The sequence below is a fragment of the Schistocerca gregaria genome, chromosome 2 (genome assembly GCF_023897955.1).
Source record: "Schistocerca gregaria isolate iqSchGreg1 chromosome 2, iqSchGreg1.2, whole genome shotgun sequence".
Taxonomy (NCBI): domain Eukaryota; kingdom Metazoa; phylum Arthropoda; class Insecta; order Orthoptera; family Acrididae; genus Schistocerca; species Schistocerca gregaria.
The window spans coordinates 63,746,620-63,767,848 of record NC_064921.1 but is presented as its reverse complement, the minus strand read 5'-3'; the positions used below and the strand labels follow the sequence as shown (position 1 = coordinate 63,767,848).

The 21,229-nt window shown below is 41.5% G+C and overlaps 1 protein-coding gene across 1 annotated transcript in view; it reads left to right on the top strand.

Moving 5' to 3' along the window:
• LOC126336329 (sodium/hydrogen exchanger 9B2-like) overlaps positions 1-21,229 on the top strand; it is a 336,730-nt gene that overhangs the window by 256,954 nt on the left and 58,547 nt on the right. The window contains exon 7 of the mRNA XM_049999893.1: positions 4,288-4,446. Within this exon, the coding sequence (XP_049855850.1) occupies positions 4,288-4,446 (159 nt within the window). The remainder of the gene's footprint in view (positions 1-4,287; positions 4,447-21,229) is intronic.

The following is a 21,229-nucleotide window of genomic DNA, read 5'->3' as shown; positions in this document are numbered from 1 at the left end:
CTTTGTACTTCTGTATGCTGACAAAGGCTCCATCTCTGTGGGTATGAACTGCAGGGATTACCTGTTATAGGATCTCAGCCAGCTGTCAGACACATCCACCTACAAACTCTGCCACAGTGACCCCACTCCAGAAATCCAGCAGAATCTCCAGTCTCCCCTCAGGTACCTAGGTCCATAGCAGAACCTCTCTCCACAATCTACTTTCCTTCTCAACCAGAAACCTCCCTTCACTCTTGTGTTCTACATGATTCTTAAAGTACATAAACTCAACAACCCAGGACACCCCCTTGTGGCCAGTTACTCTGCTCCCTCACAAAGAATCTTTGACCTTGTGGATCAGCACATTCAACCTCTTACACTCCTGGAAATGGAAAAAAGAACACATTGACACCGGTGTGTCAGACCCACCATACTTGCTCCGGACACTCCGAGAGGGCTGTACAAGCAATGATCACACGTACGGCACAGCGGACACACCAGGAACCGCGGTGTTGGCCGTCGAATGGTGCTAGCTGCGCAGCATTTGTGCACCGCCGCCGTCAGTGTCAGCCAGTTTGCCGTGGCATACAGAGCTCCATCGCAGTCTTTAAGACTGGTAGCATGCCGCGACAGCGTGGACGTGAACCGTATGTGCAGTTGACTGACTTTGAGTGAGGGCGTATAGTGGGCATGCGGGAGGCCGGGTGGATGTACCGCTGAATTGCTCAATACATGGGGCGTGAGGTCTCCACAGTACATCGATGTTGTCGCCAGTGGTCGGCGGAAGGTGCACGTGCCCGTCGACCTGGGACCGGACCGCAGCGACGCACGGATGCACGCCAAGACCGTAGGATCCTACACAGTGCCGTAGGGGACCGCACCGCCACTTCCCAGCAAATTAGGGACACTGTTGCTCCTGGGGTATCGGCGAGGACCATTCGCAACCTTCTCCATGAAGCTGGGCTACGGTCCCGCACACCGTTAGGCCGTCTTCCGCTCACGCCCCAACATCGTGCTGCCCGCCTCCAGTGCTGTCGCGACAGGCGTGAATGGAGGGACGAATTGAAATGTGTCGTCTTCAGCGATGAGAGTCGCTTCTGTCTTGGTGCCAATGATGGTCGTATGCGTGTTTGGCACCGTGCAGGTGAGCGTCAAAATCAGGACTGCATACGACCGAGGCACACAGGGCCAACACCCAGCATCGTGGTGTGGGGAGCGATCTCCTACACTGGTCGTACACCTCTGGTGATCGTCGAGGGGACACTGAATAGTGCACGGTACATCCAAACTGTCATCAAACCCATCGTTCTACCATTCCTAGACCGGCAAGGGAACTTGCTGTTCCAACAGGACAATGCACGTCCGCATGTATCCCGTGCCACCCAACGTGCTCTAGAAGGTGTAAGTCAACTACCCTGGCCAGCAAGATCTCCGGATGTGTCCCCCATTGAGCATGTTTGGGACTGGATGAAGCGTCGTCTCACGCGGTCTGCACGTCCAGCACGAACGCTGGTCCAACTGAGGCACCAGGTGGAAATGGCACTGCAAGCCATTCCACAGGACTACATCCAGCATCTCTACGATCGTCTCCATGGGAGAATAGCTGCCTGCATTGCTGCGAAAGGTGGATATACACTGTACTAGTGCCGACATTGTGCATGCTCTGTTGCCTGTGTCTATGTGCCTGTGGTTCTGTCAGTGTGATCATGTGATGTACCTGACCCCAGGAATGTGTCAATAAAGTTTCCCCTTCCTGGGACAATGAATTCACGGTGTTCTTATTTCAATTTCCAGGAGTGTATATGTAACTTACTTCCCTGTAACAAAGGCAGTAACCATTTCCTCTACAGACTCTGCACGGTTCCTGTTTCTTTATCACCAACCCTCTGCTCATCACTGTCAATGCCATTACTCTCTAGTCTAACATCCTCAATGCCCATGTCCTTGCCACCATTAAACATTCCATTCCCTAACAGCTGACTGATGCCAAGCCTACAACCCCCTTCCTGGTGACCAATACCAACTACATGCTCATCTACAATTACTTCTCCTGTGAGTGCATCACACACAAACAAATCCATGGTGCAGCAATGGCACCCTTCTATGTGTACCTAGTTATGGGCCATCTACTGGAATCCTTCCTAACCTCCCAGAACCCCAACCTCTGATCTGGTTCAGATTCATTTATGACATCTTTATTATCTGGACACCATACCCATATTCTACTAGAACCTTAATGCTTTACAATACATCTGTTTCACCCGGTCTTCCTCAGACTAACGAACTATTTTCTTTGATGCCAAACCTCACCCCACAAATGGCCAAATCAGTAACTGCATTCACACCAAATCTACGAACCATCAGTAATACCTCCACCTTAACAGCAGACAACTATTCCACAACAAGAAGTCTCTCCTATAAACAACAAAGCCACCCAAGGTCACACATCTGTAGTGACAAGCAATCCATCCCGAATATGTTAAGGGTCCCTCTGAGGCCTTCAGGCCTTCACAGATGAAACTTATCCCCCCCCCCCCCCCAAAAAAAAAAAAATCGAGAAATAGATCTTCTGTGACTTGTCTCCCCAGTTATCTACCATCCCCCACATATCCACTGACTGGCCATAAGAAAAGAGTGACCTCCTCATGACTCACTGCCACCCAGGCCTGGAACTATGCTCCCTCTGCTCCTTGCACTGTCTGCAGGAAATGGTGTACAGTCCCATACCTAGGACAGATATCACATAGTATAGCAAAAACACTGAAATTATACAGCTATAGAGTTTCCTACTATGTGAGGGATACAACAGCCTAGTGTATATTCAGTAGTGAAGGTAAGACCCTATTACTTGCCAACTGTGGAATATACAAAATTACTTGTCCTGATTGTGATAAGTTTTGTATTAGTGAGTCAATCATGGACACAACAGCTTGGTTGGCTGAATATGAACACAGTTGGAGGTTGCAGATTTATGACTCAACATATACTAAACATGTACTCAGTGAGGGTCACAGCTACGTGCCACAGTCCCGTCACCTCTACTTAGCAAACAAAGGCCAAAACCTGTTGGAAGACCTGTAAATCAACAAACATCTGTCCCATAGTCCTGTTGTAATATTAAATGACCAAGCACAGTTCAATACTCCTGCCATTCAAAACTTTGCTCAAGCCTCACAGTTGGCTGCTGTGGCCGAGCAGTTCTAAGCACTTCAGTCCAGAACTGTGCTGCTGTTATGGTCACAGGTTCAAATCCTGTCTCGGGCATGGATGTGTGTGATGTCCTTAGGTTTAAGTAGTTCTAAGTCTAGGGGACTGATGACCTAAGATGTTAAGTCCCATAGCGCTCAGAGCCATTTGAGCCAAGCCTCACAGTTTTCCAATGCTTTGCATACTGTCTGCCTCCTGCCTCATTCCATTTCTCCTTATTCCTTTATTTATTTGTTCTATCATGATTGCCTATGTACTCAATACATTTGATTGTTATAGTTGTCATTTCTTTCTTGTACTCTGTATCTGTGTCACTTTTCAGATGTAATATCTCTTCTTGCATGCTCTTATCAAATAATTATTTTATTTTACTGGGGCTGTTAATTTACTTTAAATTGATGTATAGGAACTGAATTTTTAGTTTGGTGTTACTACATTTCCCTGGTCTGCTGCCTCTATATTTATCTACCGATAACCTTTCAACTTTTTAATTGTATTTCTCTGTACTGTCACAGATGACATTCACTCTGTGTTTGTGCCTCACACTAGATGAGTAACTTCATTTCCAATGTTTTTTTACAAATATTGTAGCTTCTTTGATGATGATAGTCAGTTAAAGTTTGATGATGGTCTTGTGAGCTGAAAACCAGTTAACTAATAAATTAATCCTGCAAAGCATACACAATAGTGTGCTTTTTATTTTTAAATGTGTTGTTGTACAAGTGGCAAAGGAAGAATCGGTTGACATGGAATTCATTTTCTGAAGTTATTCTAATGATGGATAATGCTTCAGTATTATTCTACAGTTTTGACTTCATTCTGATACAAAATGGATATTTGGAGAGTTTCAAATGAAAATGCCAAATTTGTCACAATTGTAATAAGAGTATTCAAGACACGTATAATGATTATACTCTTTAAGTTATTATTCAAGACTGTAGTCATGATCAACAACATAAGTTACCTGTATTCCAGTATTTTTTGTTAAATTAATAGCAAGTAATCAATGGTTTAATAACAAATTATTGATTGTGATAGTGATTATTTTACAATAGATATCTTACTGGATTACTCTATACAAACTTTGTATTTCTTTTGCAGAAAAAGGTGTATTTCTACAGAATACTGTTTCTCTGTAGTGGTGCTGTTTCTTTCATTCTTGGAAGCCGAAAGCTACACTGTGATCCTGCAGGATACTTTGCATGTCTGATGTCAACTTTTATTGCATCACAAAGCTGGCAACGAAATGATAGTAATGAAGTAATGAGAAAGTAAAGCAACATTTCACTACCTCTCATACATAACATTAAGATATATTGTTTTAATTGATATAATTAAGATATATTGACCAAAAATGATTTATCTCACCTATATGAATGTCTGTGATGTACTAGATAGTTATCTGAATGTATACTGGATATCGGGTTCCTAATTGTGAGAGTCCAACATAAAACAAAAACAGAAAATGGATTCAAGAAAGCAAAACTCTCAGAAAACATTATTTAGAGAGACATATAATTTGCTGGTGGGAATGCAAAGGAAGAAAAAGTTACAAACATTCACTATGAATAAGACTGCTAGTATTTAGTTATAATGAAGATGATTATAACAAGAGAAAAAGAATCATAAGGATTATTTCTTCTTTTGCATTTCTTATGATAATGGTTTGTAAATGAAGAAACTAATTTTTTATGGATGCCCAATATAAGCTGCTAACTCAATGACAATTATAGGCTAGTATAAAACTTAAGACTTAATCAAACATAATAACTGAATATAATTTAGTGAATAATTTTTGTTTCTATTTTTGTCTCTGTGTGTATAACAAAATATTAGTAAACAGTTGTCACTATTAGAGATGACATGTTGTCAAGAAATTTATCCAGGAAGTGAGAGGGGAATGTGACAAAAAGGACAGATTGCTGTTCATCAAATAGAGGAGGCACTAAGTTGCAGACATGCACAGCGAAAAAGCCTGCTGAAATATTATGCTGGTGGGCAAAGCCCATCTTCAACAATAGAAAAGAAACACAAGTTCACACAAGAATAACTCGCACACACATTCTTGGCCACTGTCTATGGAGAATAGTTACAATCTCAGTTACCAATTTCCTTAACTGGCAAGATCTCAAACAAAACTAAATATGCCACTAGCATCAGCATATTGACAGCACTGCCATGAACAACAAATATGTATTTTACAAGTAGTATTTTGGCAGTCTTGGGTGCATACAGTATATACATTGGATGTTCAGGTGTACGCAGTTGAAAATTTAAGAAAAAAAATGTTATTTAACAGGAGTAGTATGGTATCAGATGAAGTAACTCCACTTTATGATGTTACACTACCATCCCTCCCCCTTCCAGTTGGATTATATAGACAGGTACTGGGAATACCTGTCTAATTAATGCAGTGTAAAACAAAGCTTCATTAACATTATATATAGACACCTTTAAAATAATCACAAATCTAATATACAAAACTTTCATGCAATATAAATTCATAATAACAAATATGCATATCAAATTGAGTTTAGCAGTTCTCAGTGCTCTCCACTACAAAGTCACAAACTTTACAATTTTCTATATATTTAAAACTTGTTTGACAAATTCTGGAACAAATTAATTTCATATATATATTGAAAACGAAGATTCCAAGACTTACCAAGCGGGAAAGCACCGGTAGACAGGCACAATAAAAAAAACACACACACAAAATTTCGAACTTTCGCAACCGGCGGTTGCTTCGTCAGGAAAGAGGGAAGGAGAAGGAAAGGTGAAAGGATGTGGGTTTTAAGGGAGAGGGTAAGGAGTCATTCCAATCCCGGGAGCGGAAAGACTTACCTTAGGGGGAAAAAGGATAGGTATATACTAGCGCACACACACACACACATATCCATCCATACACAAGCAGACATATTATGCTGGTGGGCAAAGCCCATCTTCAACATATTTAAATATGTCTTCTTGTGTCTGTATATGTATGGATGGATATGTGTGTGTGTGTGTGTGTGTGTGTGTGTGTGTGTGTGTGTGTGTGTGTGTGCGCGCGCATGATCAGAGACAGTAAAGAACTTGGAAAAGCAGATGAGTCAAATAGATAGTGTCTTGAAAAGAGGTTATAAGATGGACACTGACAAATCTAAAACAAGAGTGTTGGAATGTGGTAAAATTAAAGCAGATGAAGCTGAAGGATTGTGTCAGGGAATAAGGCACTAAAAGAAGTACACAAATTAAGCTATTTGATTAGCAAAATAACTGATGATGACCAAAGTAGAAAGGATATTATCACCTAGAAGAAGGTGTAATTAGATGAATGATGAACACTAACTGCACTTGCACATACAAGAGTGCAGAGAAAACTGCCTCCAACCAGAAAACATACAGTATATATACGTCTACAGAACATTCCAGCAGAATGATTCTTGACACTTGTGGACACTTCTGAATGCACTCAAACCAAATATAGAAATTAAAATTGTACAGTCCAGGTGAGTTTTGAACTCATAACCCTCCATTCAACAGTTAAGTATCATAACCACTACACTACTGTGATATGTAGCTTCAGCTGTGACATTGCTCCTTCCTTAAGTGAACAGCATCTTGGTGTTACGTCGTCGTAGTCCGCTAACGCGTCATCGGTCATACATGCTCCAACTCACAATGACTAATTCTCGCCCTGGTGGTGATCTTCTTAGAACTCCTTCAGCTGCTACACTTTTCATCACCTTTCCGCCTGTTGCCTATCGCTGGAGCTTTGAATTTACCCTGGGTTGCAGGATCCTTATAGGGCTTCATTCAAAGGACGTGGACCATATCTCTGATCTTTCATCATATTGTTTTGGGGTAGAAACCTTCAACTGTCTTACAACATTATAAGGTCCAAAGTCATCCCTGAGGACCTTCTCATAGAGACCAACTTTCTGAACAGGAGTGAAGATCCAGACAAGGTCACCAGGCTGGTAGACAAATGGGCGATGGCTTGCATCATACCTTCGGCGATCATTTTCTTGAGCCTGCAGTGTGCGGAGTCAAGATTCCTCAGCTCTGGTTAACACCTGGCTGATGTAGTCATTGTCCATGTCATCAGGATGTAACGGAAACACCATGTCCATCATCGTGGTCACCTCACGCCCATGCATCAGGAAACGTGGTGTAAATCCTGTGGTGTCTTGTTTGGCGGTGTTGTAGGCAAACATTGCAAAAGGAAGCACCCCATCCCAGTTGCTCTGCTCAGCATTGACAAACATTGATAGCATGTTGCCCAAGGTCTTATTAAGGCATTAAGTAGGCTCGTTAGTTTGCGGATAGTTGGCAGTCATCATGTGATGAGTAATGCTACACCAATGGTTTATCTCTCTCTCGCAAGATGCGATTGGAAAACTTTCCGTCGATCCATAATTAACAACCTTGGGGCACTGTGTTTTAGTATAATGTCTTCCATGATGAATTTGGCTACCTTGGATGCTTCAGCTGCTTTCACGGCATTTGTAATGGCATAGCATGTTAGACAATCAGTGTAAACAATAATCCATCTATTGCCACTAGCAGACATTGGAAATCATCTGAGGATGTCAATTCCAACACGCTGGAAAGGCATTTTGGCTGGTGGAATTGGTATAAGTTGGCCATGTAGTTTCTGAGGAACTGCCTTTCTCCGACACATAGTGACGGACACTCCTAAATAAACCTGGCCAGAAAAATCTCTTGCAGATTCTATCATATGTCTGAATAAATCCTAAATGTCCAGCCTTAGGTGTGTCATGAAATTTCTGTAGAATATATAAGTGCATGTGTTTAGAAATCACTGGTAGCCACCTCTTTCCAAACAGTTTTTCTTGCAAAGTAATCTATTAACTACCTTAAATTGTCCTTTCACATCCTCTGACCGATATAAGGCAAGTATAATTTGAGATACCATGGCGTCCGTCTTCTGCTCAGCAGAGAGATCCTGGAGTGCAGCAAGACAGTCACCTATATTCATCAAAGTCTTGATGGTCATGCACAGAATTTCTTGAGAGACAGTCGGCATCTTGGTGTTTTCTTCCACTTTTGTACACTATGGTAATGTCATACTCTTGAAGACATAGCGCCCACATCACGAGTCATCATGTTTGGACCTTAAGACCCATCAACCAATAAAGTTAATTATGGTCTGTAAAAACTGTAAATGGCCTTCCATAGAGATACTGTTGAAATTTGTACATGGCCCAGATCACAGCAAGACATTCTCTTTCTGTAGTTGAGTAGTTTCTCTTAGCTTATGTAAGTGTCCTAGAAGCATGGGTTATAACCTTCTCTTTTCCATCCGAAATTTGCATCAGAACAGGACCAATACCATACCCGCTGGCATCTGTGTGTAGTTCTGTAGGTGCTCTCTCATCATGCACAACAAATACAGGGTCAGTCATCAGAGCTTTTTACAGTACATCAAAAGAATCTTCTTGAGCACCTCCCCAGATAAATTTAGTATCAGCTTTTAACAACTCTTGGAGTGGCCTGGCTTTGATACAAAAGTCTTTCATAAAATAATAGTAATAAGAAAATAATCTGAAGAAGCTTCTCACATCTCTAATACTTTTAGGAACAGGAAATTCTGTTAATAGCTCTCACTGTTTCTGGGTCTGGCTGCATGCCTTTGTTTGACACAAGGTGTCCAAGTATTTTGATTTCTTTTGCTCCAAAGAGAAACTTTCTTGGATTAAGTTTCAGTCTGCCTTGTTGGAGACACTTAAGAACGGCCCTCAGTCTTTTTATATGTTCATCAAATATCTCTGAGAACACTATGATGCCATCTAAATAACAAACACACATTGTTCACTTCTGTTCAAAAGTTGCTGGTGCATTACACAAAGCAAACAGCATTGCATTAGATTTATGCAGGCCCTCAGGGGTGATGAATGCAGTTTTCTTACGATCACCCTCATCTACTTTGATTTGCCAGTATCCCGAGTACATGTCCTTGGTTGAGAAAAAGTTAGCTCCCTTCATACAATGTAGTGTATTGTCAATTTGTAGAAGAGGGTAAACATCCTTTTAGTTATCTTATTACTCTTCCTGCAAATCAACACAAAAGCGCCAACTGCTATTGTCCTTCCTGACAATGACCAATGGTGATGACCATGGGCTCTGTGAAGCCTGATGATGTCATTCTTCATGACTTTCTCTACCTCTTCGTGAATTATTCAACATTCCATTGCTGACACATGGTATGCTCTCTGGATTATTGGTTGATGGTCTCCTGTGTTAATCCAGTGCTTCACTGTTGATTTGTCTGGTTTCCTCTTCACCTGTGGACTGAAGCATTCAGAGAAGTCTTGAAGAATGGCAAGTAGCTTCTTCTGTTGTTCCTTAGTAAGATCTGGTGATAGTTGAGCTAGAAGATCTTGTCTCACAGTGGTAGCCCTAATTTCACCCACACACTCGGCATGGAAGGTTTCAATGGCTCTCAGCTGTTATTCAATTAACGACTCAGTGTTTGCTACACAAATGAGTCTTGGAAAGATCTGCAGTTCTCGGCGACAGTTAACTACCCACAATTCACTAAATCCATTCTTAAACAAGATGACAGAGGCTGGGATGACCAAGTTATTCTTCAGTGGTATGCTTCTCTTACATTCCACTACAAGATCCATGGGTTGATGCATGGCATGACACATGACAGTTACCTTTCTAGCACTGACAGCAGGAATGATCACTTCGTCCAGCACACATAGTCTCCATACCCTCAGATGCGCATCTCCCTGTTCACAGTATCTCATCTTGTCTAGCATAATCTTCAAGTGACCACAATCTATAATTGCCTGAGAAGCTTTCAAACAGTCCCATCCATAAATGATGTCATGACTACACTCTTGTAAGACAATGAATTCTAAGGGCTGTGTATGGCCACTTATACCCACATGAATGGTACATCGTCCTGTAGGTTTTACATATTTCACATTAGCCACCTTCAGCAGAGATGTTTTGTTGCCAACAAATGTGGTTTTCTGCAACTGGCAATGGTACTTCTCCAAAATGACTGAATACGATGTTCCAGGGTCCACAAGACCTTGGGCTGGTCAGCCATCCATGAGGATATCAACATAGTTTCCTATCATTTTTGTAGTGATCCAGGGCAGAGAATTTTTCTCTTCAGCAGTGTCACCTACAAGGAATGTTGCACCCTATAGTTTTCCAGGTTGCGGAGGCTAGGTGATCAGCTGGCACTTCTAAACGGTGATGGAGACCTTGATCAACGTGTTGGGGAGCGTCCTCTCTAGTGACTAGTTTGGGTCATCCTGCACCCATGTCTTCTTGTTCATCTTCATCGTCCTGGAGTTGGCATTGGCTAAGATTGGTCTGCTGTCTTCTGGTGTGGGTGTCATCAAATATCCACCGCCTTTCTCAAGAATAGTGCACCACATGTCCTGGTCATCCACTGTGGAAACACACTTGTTGGTTATCCTGGGTCCTCCAGATGTCAGTCTTCCTTGGTGCCCAAACAGGTTCCTTGTGCGGTATTGCAGGAACGTAACTCCACCTGGGTCTTGACTTTTTCACCATTTTAAAGGGAAATGAAGGACAGGAGATTGGGTTCAATGTCTGTTCCACTTCCTCCCTTATGACCTCTTGAAGCATCTTGGTTTTTTGCTCACTGTGCAATCCAGGTGCCTTCTGAACTTCCTCTCTCTCTATCTGATGAAGAACACTTGTGAAATCAGTTGCTTCCTCCATCACAGACATTGGTGTGACATTTGTAATTCTTTTTTGATGCATTGTCTTGATATACTGACATCATTTTATGAAGTTGTCTGCTGTCGAAACCTCCTTCAGGAGTAGGGCTTCATACAAACAACACCCTTCATGGGATGTGCAAACTTATCTTCCTCATTCATTCTAGAATCCACTATTTTATACAGCTCCAAGACATCTTGAATGTAGGATGCTGTAGTTTCTCCTAGATGCTGTGCCCTGCACTTTAATTTATCTTCAGCCTTGCACGTCTGTCATTGTGTGTCGCTGAAATACTTGCACAGTTCCACCTGGAATACTTCCCAACTTGTGAACTTCTCTCCATTGTTCTCATACCATTGCTTGGCAGTGCCCTCCAAGTAGAGAAATACATTGACCAAACACACGGTGTCATCCTATTTGTTAAATTCGGCTATATGCTCATATACCTTCAGCCACTTGTTTGGATCTTGGCCATCATCACCAGAGAACCAGGAAGGATGTCTTATGTGGTGGCACACAGTTGCTGTCATCATAATGCCCTCTTCTTCTTCTCTCCCTGATAGATTGTGATCCGCTGAGTATGGCTCAAACTCAGGTTTCTCGCTACGTAAACGATAGCTCTGTCATGGACTGATGGGAGCCACTGTGTCATCAATAATGTGTGCTATCACAAGTTCCTATACCCATCATCTCCACTAGAATAATCTCACATAGAAGAAGGTATAATTAGATTAATGATGAACACTAACTGCACTTAACGAAGGTTTATTCAGCACTTGAATATACAAGAGTGTGGAGGGAACTGCCTCTGGCCAGAACACATGCAGTATATATACAGCTACAGAACATTCCAGTAGAATGATTGTTTACATTTGTGGATACTTCTAGAATGTACTCAAACTGAATATAAAAATTAAAATTGTACAGTCCAGGTGAGTTTTGAACTCACAAACCTCCAGGCAACAGTTTAGCATCATAACCACTATACCACAGTGCTACTCAGCGTCTGCTGTGAAAAATATAAACTGCAGATTGGCAATGGCAAGAAAACCATTTCTGAAATGAGAAATTTGTAAAAATAAAATATAAATTTCAATGTTAGGGCATCTTTTCTGAAGATATTTGTCTTTATTTCTGCCTTGTGTGGAAGTGAAAGGTAGATGAAAAATGTTAAGACAAGATGAGAATGGAAATTTTCCACAGTTGGTGCTACAGAAGGATGTTGAATTGTAATGGGTAAATTGGATAACAAATAAGGAGGTACTGAGTTGTATTGGGAAGGAAAGGCTATAACCATATATGTAATACTTGGATACAATCTGTGGCACAGGCAGCTGCAAGCTACAATTCAATCATTCTGCCAACTGCGTCTACATGAGCCTGCCATTAGAGACCACCTGTGGTGGACCACAAGACTTATCCACATGGTACAGTATCTGACTCAGTTTACTGGGGCCCTCTTGCTTATAAGCACAGTGCAGCATGTGCTCGCTCTCATATTTTGTTTTGTATCCTGCCTGGAAGATGGCGCGTGGGTCTGCTACTGAGATCTGCAAAATAGGCCGAATGAAGGAAGTGAGTTGGAGCAGGTGAGGCAAAGCACTTCAGTACTGCAAGTAAAGTTAAAGCACCTTTACTGGTGTATAAACATATACAAATGTATTACTTAACTTTTGGAACAGATGAGCACATAGGTGAGAAGCCATTCATGTATCAAAGCTAACAGTTACTAGAAGTTACAAAGGCAAAGTATATAATGGCTAGCCTCCCCTACAAGTAGAAGCTAAGTAGCTAAGTTGCTAGGTTGTCTGCTCTTGATCAACTGGGCAGAAAGTAGAGTGGTACTCATTCAGCTCCACAGCGTCGGCTAGAGGGCACTTGGTCGGTGTAGTTCCTCCGCTCTCGTAGTGCCAACCTACAAGTGTGCACCTACACTGTGGCATCGGAACTATCAATACCACATTTTGTTCTTACTTATTGTCAGTAACTGCCTTTATCAGTACCTGGATTGTTGCTATGTCTGTGTCTGTGCTCTCAACTGTTGTTTGTTTGCTGTGGCCATACTGTTGTCTATGTTTTACATTATGACACAATTGGTGACAATTTTAGTGTTCACTTCCAAGTGTTCAGTCTATTGGTAGCTCCTTTTGTTCTTCTGGCCATGGAGACAATGCAGAAATCTCTCCTTGAGCAGCAGCAGGCTCTTACGGTTGTTATGATAAACTTGTTGGCCACATTGACTGTGCAAGCTCCTGTGCCACTGATGTACTCCCCACAATTTCCCACGTACAGCAATGTATTTGAAGACACGTAACACCTCCTCACCTTTGGTGCACTGATGCAAACATATGTAAGGCTTTGTTCCATTATTGGATTTCTCCTTGGATTTACCAGTCGGCGTGGCGGTCAGCCTCACTCCAGTAACCTGCATCACTATTGCTTGACAAAATGTATAAGCTGTTGTCAATTTATCACTAGAAATGCACACATGTCATTCCAGCTTGTGTAGAGTTCTAACATTGTCATAAACAGCCCCAATATTCCCACTGGTCTAGGGCAGTTGAACTCCATGGTCAGTTTGTTACTGATGCTCATCATGGTCCCTATGCTGATTCTACAGTCTGTAATGCCATCATTGGTTTGCTATTGCATAGGTGGTGTGTCAATTTGCACTACAGTGTGAGAATCCATCTTTGGCTAAGGTGTTAAATATTGCTCAATCTTTTGAGGTTTTCACCTACAAGTGATCAGCTTAAGGCTAGTTTGACATTCCATGGTGGCTCCTGTTCCTGGTTGTCAAGTCCCAGTCAGTTACCATGGGGAGGACAACAGGGCACCTGTTCAACATGGCCTCCATGCCACACTGGGCAGTGACATGCCAAACAACAACAATAGCCACAGTGACTGCAGCACCCCACACTCCTGTCTTGCCCATACTGTTCCATACAACATGACAAGTCCATGAGTGAAGAAGCAAGCTGGGATCTGTTTACTTCATCTCTTGTTATGCCATCTGCTTCCCTAAATTCACTTTTTCAGTTTTTGACTAATTACCATTAACATCTAATATTATAAACTGTATTTTCATAAAAGAGGAAGATCAGCCCTCAGTCTTAAGGAACATACCACCAGATATAATTTTGTGCTTAATTTTGTGTATGTAGTTTCCTAATTTATTTTGACTCTTCCTTAGTAATATCTTTTGTTATAGGGTGAATTCAGTAATTGTTTCATGACTTAAATTGTGTTGTTGACTTACAAGCAAATATAAATTCTATACTAATTATAAACATTTGGAAGAAGAACTAGTAAGATTCCTAATTTATTTATTTAGCACCATTTGAAAATGTATTAGCAAAGCCGGCCCTTAATTAATTCTAAAAGAATTACTAGATTTGTCAAAAGTATTGTTTGTATAACTATATCTGTTAATTTTATTCTTTAAACAAATAATTTGGCCTAACCCTTGTAGTGGAAAGAACTGTTAAAAAGAAGGAATTTTTCTATTTATTCACTTGCTTGGAATGAGTTAAGTTTTAATTATAATTTCTGTATCTTAAACATCAAACAGTGTATAGTTTCAATGCCTTTTATTGTGAGGATATATAAGGACCTGATTTTTGTTCCCGAGACAGTCAGTCCATGGCTAATTTTCAGAGGGGAATTATCCACTGTTTCAAGTAACAATGATGTATCAACTTAACAGTGGAATTAGCGTAACAAAAATAGGCTTTGTGATAAAACAATGACAGTGTCTGAACATCACACGTACCTTATTATTCTGCTAGAACTGTGTAGTTACGTTTTTACTGCTCATAGATGTTCAACGGTAAACTATTGTAGCAGTATGCTGACATTTGCCAACAAACTATTAATGAGGCTTATCAAAAGTTAACCAATAGTCAACCAGCCATTTAACAGCATTATATTGTGGGGTTGTGAACAGTGAATGTAAAAAACTATTAAAAGCAACTGTGCAGCTGTCAGCTACATCATTTGCACTAGTCAGTGTTGAATGTCCCGTCTCCTCCCCCCCCCCCCCCCCCCCCCCATTTTTTAGCCTGTTTAAAATGCTATATGTTGACACCAAGGACTATCAACAAAGAAATAAAGCAGGTGAACATCATATATGTTCCTTAAGCTATGAGTCCTCTCCCCATGAACCACGGACCTTGCCGTTGGTGGGGAGGCTTGCATGCCTCAGCGATACAAATAGCCGTACCGTAGGTGCAACCACAACGGAGGGGTATCTGTTGAGAGGCCAGACAAACGTGTGGTTCCTGAAGAAGGGCAGCAGCCTTTTCAGTAGTTGCAGGGGCAACAGTCTGGATGATTGACTGATCTGGCCTTGTAACAATAACCAAAACGGCCTTGCTGTGCTGGTACTGTGAACGGCTGAAAGCAAGGGGAAACTATGGCCGTAATTTTTCCCGAGGGCATGCAGCTTTACTGTATGATTAAATGATGATGGCGTCCTCTTGGGTAAAATATTCCGGAGGTAAAATAGTCCCCCATTCGGATCTCCGGGCGGGGACTACTCAAGTGGATCTCGTTATTAGGAGAAAGAAAACTGGCGTTCTACGAATCAGAACGTGGAATGTCAGATCCCTTAATCGGGCAGGTAGGTTAGAAAATTTAAAAAGGGAAATGGATAGGTTAAAGTTAGATATAGTGGGAATTAGTGAAGTTCGGTGGCAGGAGGAACAAGACTTTTGGTCAGGTGACTACAGGGTTATAAACACAAAATCAAATAGGGGTAAAGCAGGAGTAGGTTTAATAATGAATAGGAAAATAAGAATGCGGGTAAGCTACTACAAACAGCATAGTGAACGCATTATTGTGGCCACGATAGATATGAAGCCCACACCTACTACAGTAGTACAAGTTTATATGCCAACTAGCTCTGCAGATGATGAAGAAATTGAAGAAATGTATGATCAAATAAAAGGAATCATTCAGATAGTGAAGGGTGATGAAAATTTAATAGTCATGGGTGACTGGAATTCAGTAGGAGGAAAAGGAAGAGAAGGAAACGTAATAGGTGAATATGGACTGGGGCAAAGAAATGAAAGAGGAAGCCGCCTGGTAGAATTTTGAACAGAGCACAACTTAATCATAGCTAACACTTGGTTCAAGAATCATAAAAAAAAGGCTATATACATGGAAGAAGCCTGGAGATACTGACAGGTTTCAGATAGATTATATAATGGTAAGACTGGGATTTAGGAACCAGGTTTTAAATTGTAAGACATTTCCAGGGGCAGATGTGGACTCTGACCACAACCTATTGGTTATGACTTGTAGATTAAAACTGAAGAACCTGCAAAAAGGTGGAAATTTAAGGAAATGGGACCTGGATAAACTGAAAGAATCAGAGGTTGTACAGAGTTTCAGGGAGAGCATAAGGGAGCAATTGACAGGAATGGGGGAAAGAAATACGGTGGAAGAAGAATGGTTAGCTTTGAGGGATGAAGTAGTGAAGGCAGCAGAGGATCAAGTAGGTAAAAAGACGAGGGCTAGTAGAAATCCTTGGGTAACAGAAGAAATATTGAATTTTATTGATGAAAGGAGAAAATATAAAAATGCAGTAAATGAAGCAGGCAAAAAGGAATACAGACGTCTCAAAAATGAGATCGACAGGAAGTGCAAAATGGCTAAGCAGGGATGGCTAGAAGACAAATGTAAGGATGTAGAGGCTTATCTCACTCGGGGTAACATATATCCTGCCCACAGGAAAATTAAAGAGACCTTTGGAGAAAAGAGAACCACTTGTACGAACATCAAGAGCTCAGATGGAAACCCCGTTCTAAGCAAAGAAGGGAAAGCAGAAAGGTGGAAGGAGTATATAGAGGGTCTATACAAGGGCGATGTACTTGAGGACAATGTTATGGAAATGGAAGAGGATGTAGATGAAGATGAAATGGGAGATACGATACTGAGTGGAGAGTTTGACAGAGCACTGAAAAACCTGAGTTGAAACAAGGCCCCCGGAGTAGACAACATTCCATTGGAACTACTGACGGCCTTGGGAGAGCCAATCCTGACAAAACTCTACCATCTGGTGAGCAAGATGTATGAGACAGGTGAAATACCCTCAGACTTCAAGAAGAATATAATAACTCCAATCCCAAAGAAAGCAGGTGTTGACAGATGTGAAAATTACCGAACTATCAGTTTAATAAGTCACAGCTGCAAAATGCTTACGCGAATTCTTTACAGACGAATGGAAAAACTAGTAGAAGCTGACCTCGGGGAAGATCAGTTTGGATTCCGTAGAAATGTTGGAACACGTGAGGCAATACTGTCCCTTCGACTTACCTTAGAAGCTAGATTAAGGAAGGGAAAACCTACGTTTCTAGCATTTGTAGACTTAGAGAAAGCTTTTGACAATGCTGACTGGAATACTCTCTTTCAAATTCTGAAGGTAGCAGGGGTAAAATACAGGGAGCAAAAGGCTATTTACAATTTGTACAGAAACCAGACGGCAGTTATAAGAGTCGAGGGACATGAAAGGGAAGCAGTGGTTGGGAACGGAGTGAGACAGGGTTGTAGCCTCTCACTGATGTTATTCAATCTGTATATTGAGCAAGCAGTGAAGGAAACAAAAGAAAAATTCGGAGTAGGTATTAAAATCCATGGAGAAGAAATAAAACCTTTGAGTTTCGCCAATGACATCGTAATTCTGTCAGAGATAGCAAAGGACTTGGAAGAGCAGTTGAACAGAATGTATAGTGTCTTGAAAGGAGGATATAAGATGAAATCAACAAAAGCAAAACGAGGATAATGGAATGTAGTCGAGTTAAGTTGGGCGATGCTGAGGGAATTAGATTAGGAAATGAGACACTTAAAGTAGTAAAGGAGTTTTGCTGTTTGGGGAGCAAAATAACTGATGATGGTCAAAGTAGATAGGATATCAAATGTAGACTGGCAATGGCAAGGAAAGCATTTCTGAAGAAGAGAAATTTGTTAACATCGAGTATAGATTTAAGTGTCAGAAGTCATTTCTGAAAGTATTTGTATGGAGTGTAGCCATGTATGGAAGTGAAACATGGATAATAACTAGTTTGGACAAGAAGAGAATAGAAGCTTTCGAAATGTGGTGCTACAGAAGAATGCTGAAGATTAGATGGGTAGATCACATAACTAATGAGGAAGTATTGAATAGGATTGGGGAGAAGAGAAGTTTGTGGCACAACTTGACCAGAAGAAGGGATCGGTTGGTAGGACATGTTCTGAGGCATCAAGAGATCACCAATTTAGTATTGGAGGGCAGTGTGGAGGGTAAAAATCGTAGAGGGAGACGAAGAGATGAATACACTAAGCAGATTCAGAAGGATGTAGGTTGCAGTAGGTACTGGGAGATGAAGAAGCTTGCACCAGATAGAGTAGCATGGAGAGCTGCATCAAACCAGTCTCAGGACTGAAGACCACAACAACAACAAGCTATTGGTGACTTGCAACAACTCTAGGAAAACAGGACACATAGCATCTATGTGTCACTCTCAGACCCCTCCTGCAGACATGGATATGGATGTTAATTGTGTGTCTCCAGTGCTTACAAACCATAATAAACTGTTCGCAAGTTGCAAGTGAGTGATGAAAATCTCAGACAAGTGGACATGGGTGCAGCCATGACTACTGAAATGGTTCAGATAGCTCTGAGCAATATGGGACTTAACATCTGAGGTCATCAGTCTCCTAGAATTTCGAACTATTTAAACCTAACTAACCTAAGGACATCACACACATTCATGCCCTAGGGAGGATTTCAACCTGTGACCATAGTGGTCACATAGTTTCAGACTGAAGCACCTAGATCCGCTCAGCCACACCGGCTGGCTTGAATTTACTGAACTCACGTACTTACATGGATTTGGGATACCCAGATTGTGTCCAGGCACTCACCGTTTCATGACTTACAACAAGCAGTGTACACAAATTTTGGGGTAATTTCTAGCTACCACTTTTATGGAGCTATGGTTCATTCCTTGACTTTTTTGGTAGTGAATAATATTGACACCCCTTTTTTTTCAGTATGGGCTTTGCAAGATCAAGTGAAAGCAGAATTGTACAGGCTGATGTCACTGAGGGTCATACAGCCTACTACATTGAGTGAGCGGCCTAGCCTCCTTCTACATCTACATCTACATCTACATACATGCTCTGCAATCCACCATACGGTGCATGGCGGAGGGTACCTTGTACCACAACTAGCATCTTCTGTTCCACTCCCAAACAGAATGAAGGAAAAATGACTGCCTATATGCCTATGTATCTTATCTTTTTGGTCTTTCTGTGAAATGTAAGTTGGCAGCAGTATAATTGTACTGCAGTCAGCCTCAAATGCTGGTTCTCTAAATTTCCTCAGTAGCAATTCATGAAAAGAATGCCTCCTTTCCCCTAGAGACTCCCACCCGAGTTCCTGAAGCATTTCTGTAACACTCGAATGATGATCAAACCTACCAGTAACAAATCTAGCAGCCCGCCTCTGAATTGCTTCTATGTCCTCCATCAATCCGACCTGATGCCCGAGCAGTACTGAAGAACAGGTCGTATTAGTGTTTTATAAGTGGTCTCCTTTACAGATGAACCACATCTTCCCAAAATTCTACCAATGAACCGAAGACAATTATCTGCCTTCCCCACAACTGCCATTACATACTTGTCCCACTTCAGATCGCTCTGCAATGTTACGCTCAAATATGTAATCGACGTGACTGTGTCAAGTGCTAAACTACTAATGGGGTATTCGAACATTACAGGAGTCTTTTTCCTATTCATCTGCATTAATTTACTTTTGTCTATATTTAGAGTTAGCTGCCATTCTTTGCACCAATCACATATCCTGTCCCAGTCATCTTGTATCCTCCTACAGTCACTCAACAATGACACCTTCCCGTACACCACAGCATCATCAGCAAACAGCTGCACATTGCTATCCACCCTTACCAAAAGATCATTTATGTAGATAGAAAACAACAGCTGACCTACCACACTTCCCTGAGGCACTCCATATGATACCCTCACCTCCAATGAACACTCACCATCGAGGACAACGTACTGGGTTCTATTACTTAAGAAGTCTTTGAACCACTCACATACTTGGGAACCAATCCCATATGCTCGTACCTTAGTTAGGAGTCTGCAGTGGGGCACCGAGTCAAACGCTTTCTGGAAGTCAAGGAATGTGGAATCTGTCTAATACCCTTCATCTATGGTTCACAAGATATCATGCGAAAAAAGGTCAAGTTGCATTACGCAGGAGCAATGCTTTCTACAGCCGTGCTGATGCATGGACAGCAATTCTCTGTCTCAAGGAAATTCATTATATTCGAATTGAGAATATGTTAGAGAATCCTGCAACAAACCAATGTTAAGGATATTGGTCTGTAATTTTGAGGACCTGTCCTTCTACCCTTCTTATATATCAGGCATCACCTGCGCTTTTTTCCAGTCGCTCGGGATTTTACGCTGGGCAAGAGATTCGCAATAAATGCAAGCTAAGTAAGGAGCCAATGCAGTAGAGTACTCTCTGTAAAACCAAATTGGAATTCCACCAGGACCTGGTGATTAATTTATTTTCAACCCATTCAGCTGCTTCACAACCCCAGGTTGTCTATCACTATGTCCTCCATACGGGAATCTGTACGAGACTTATATGGCAGTATGTTTGTATGATCCTCCTGTGTGAAAGATTTCTCAAATGCTAAATTTAAAATTTCAGCTTTAGTTTTGCTGTCTTTCATTGCCAGGCCAGACTGATCAGTGAGTGAGTGGATGGAAGCCTTCGACCCGCTTACCGATTTTACGTAAGACCAGAATTGCCTTGGGTTTTCAGCGAGATCTTTTGCTAAGGTATTACGGTGGTAGTGGTTGAATGCTTCACACATCACTCTTTTTACACCAGCACAAATCTCTACTATCCCCTTATCACAGTTAAAAAAAAAACTATCTGGCCAGCTTCACCTCTGCAGTGACTTTAAAGTTACAGTTAACATTCAATCTATCACTTACACCTACTCCTTGCTCCATCCAGATGAGTTGTTAGCTAAACTCACCTGGGGCCAGTTTTTGTCCAAAACTGATTTATCTGAAATCTATTTACAGTTTACATTGGATAATAATTCTAAATGAATACTTGTTGTTAACACAGCCTTCAGGTTGGACTGGTATCAGCACCTCCTATGCCTAACACCCCAATGACTTACCAGCATCTTTTGGAACAACTGACAATGTCTGTTCAGGGGTACATCAACTATCTTGACAACCTCGTGTGTGTGTGTGTGTGTGTGTGTGTGTGTGTGTGTGTGTGTGTGTGTGTGTGTGT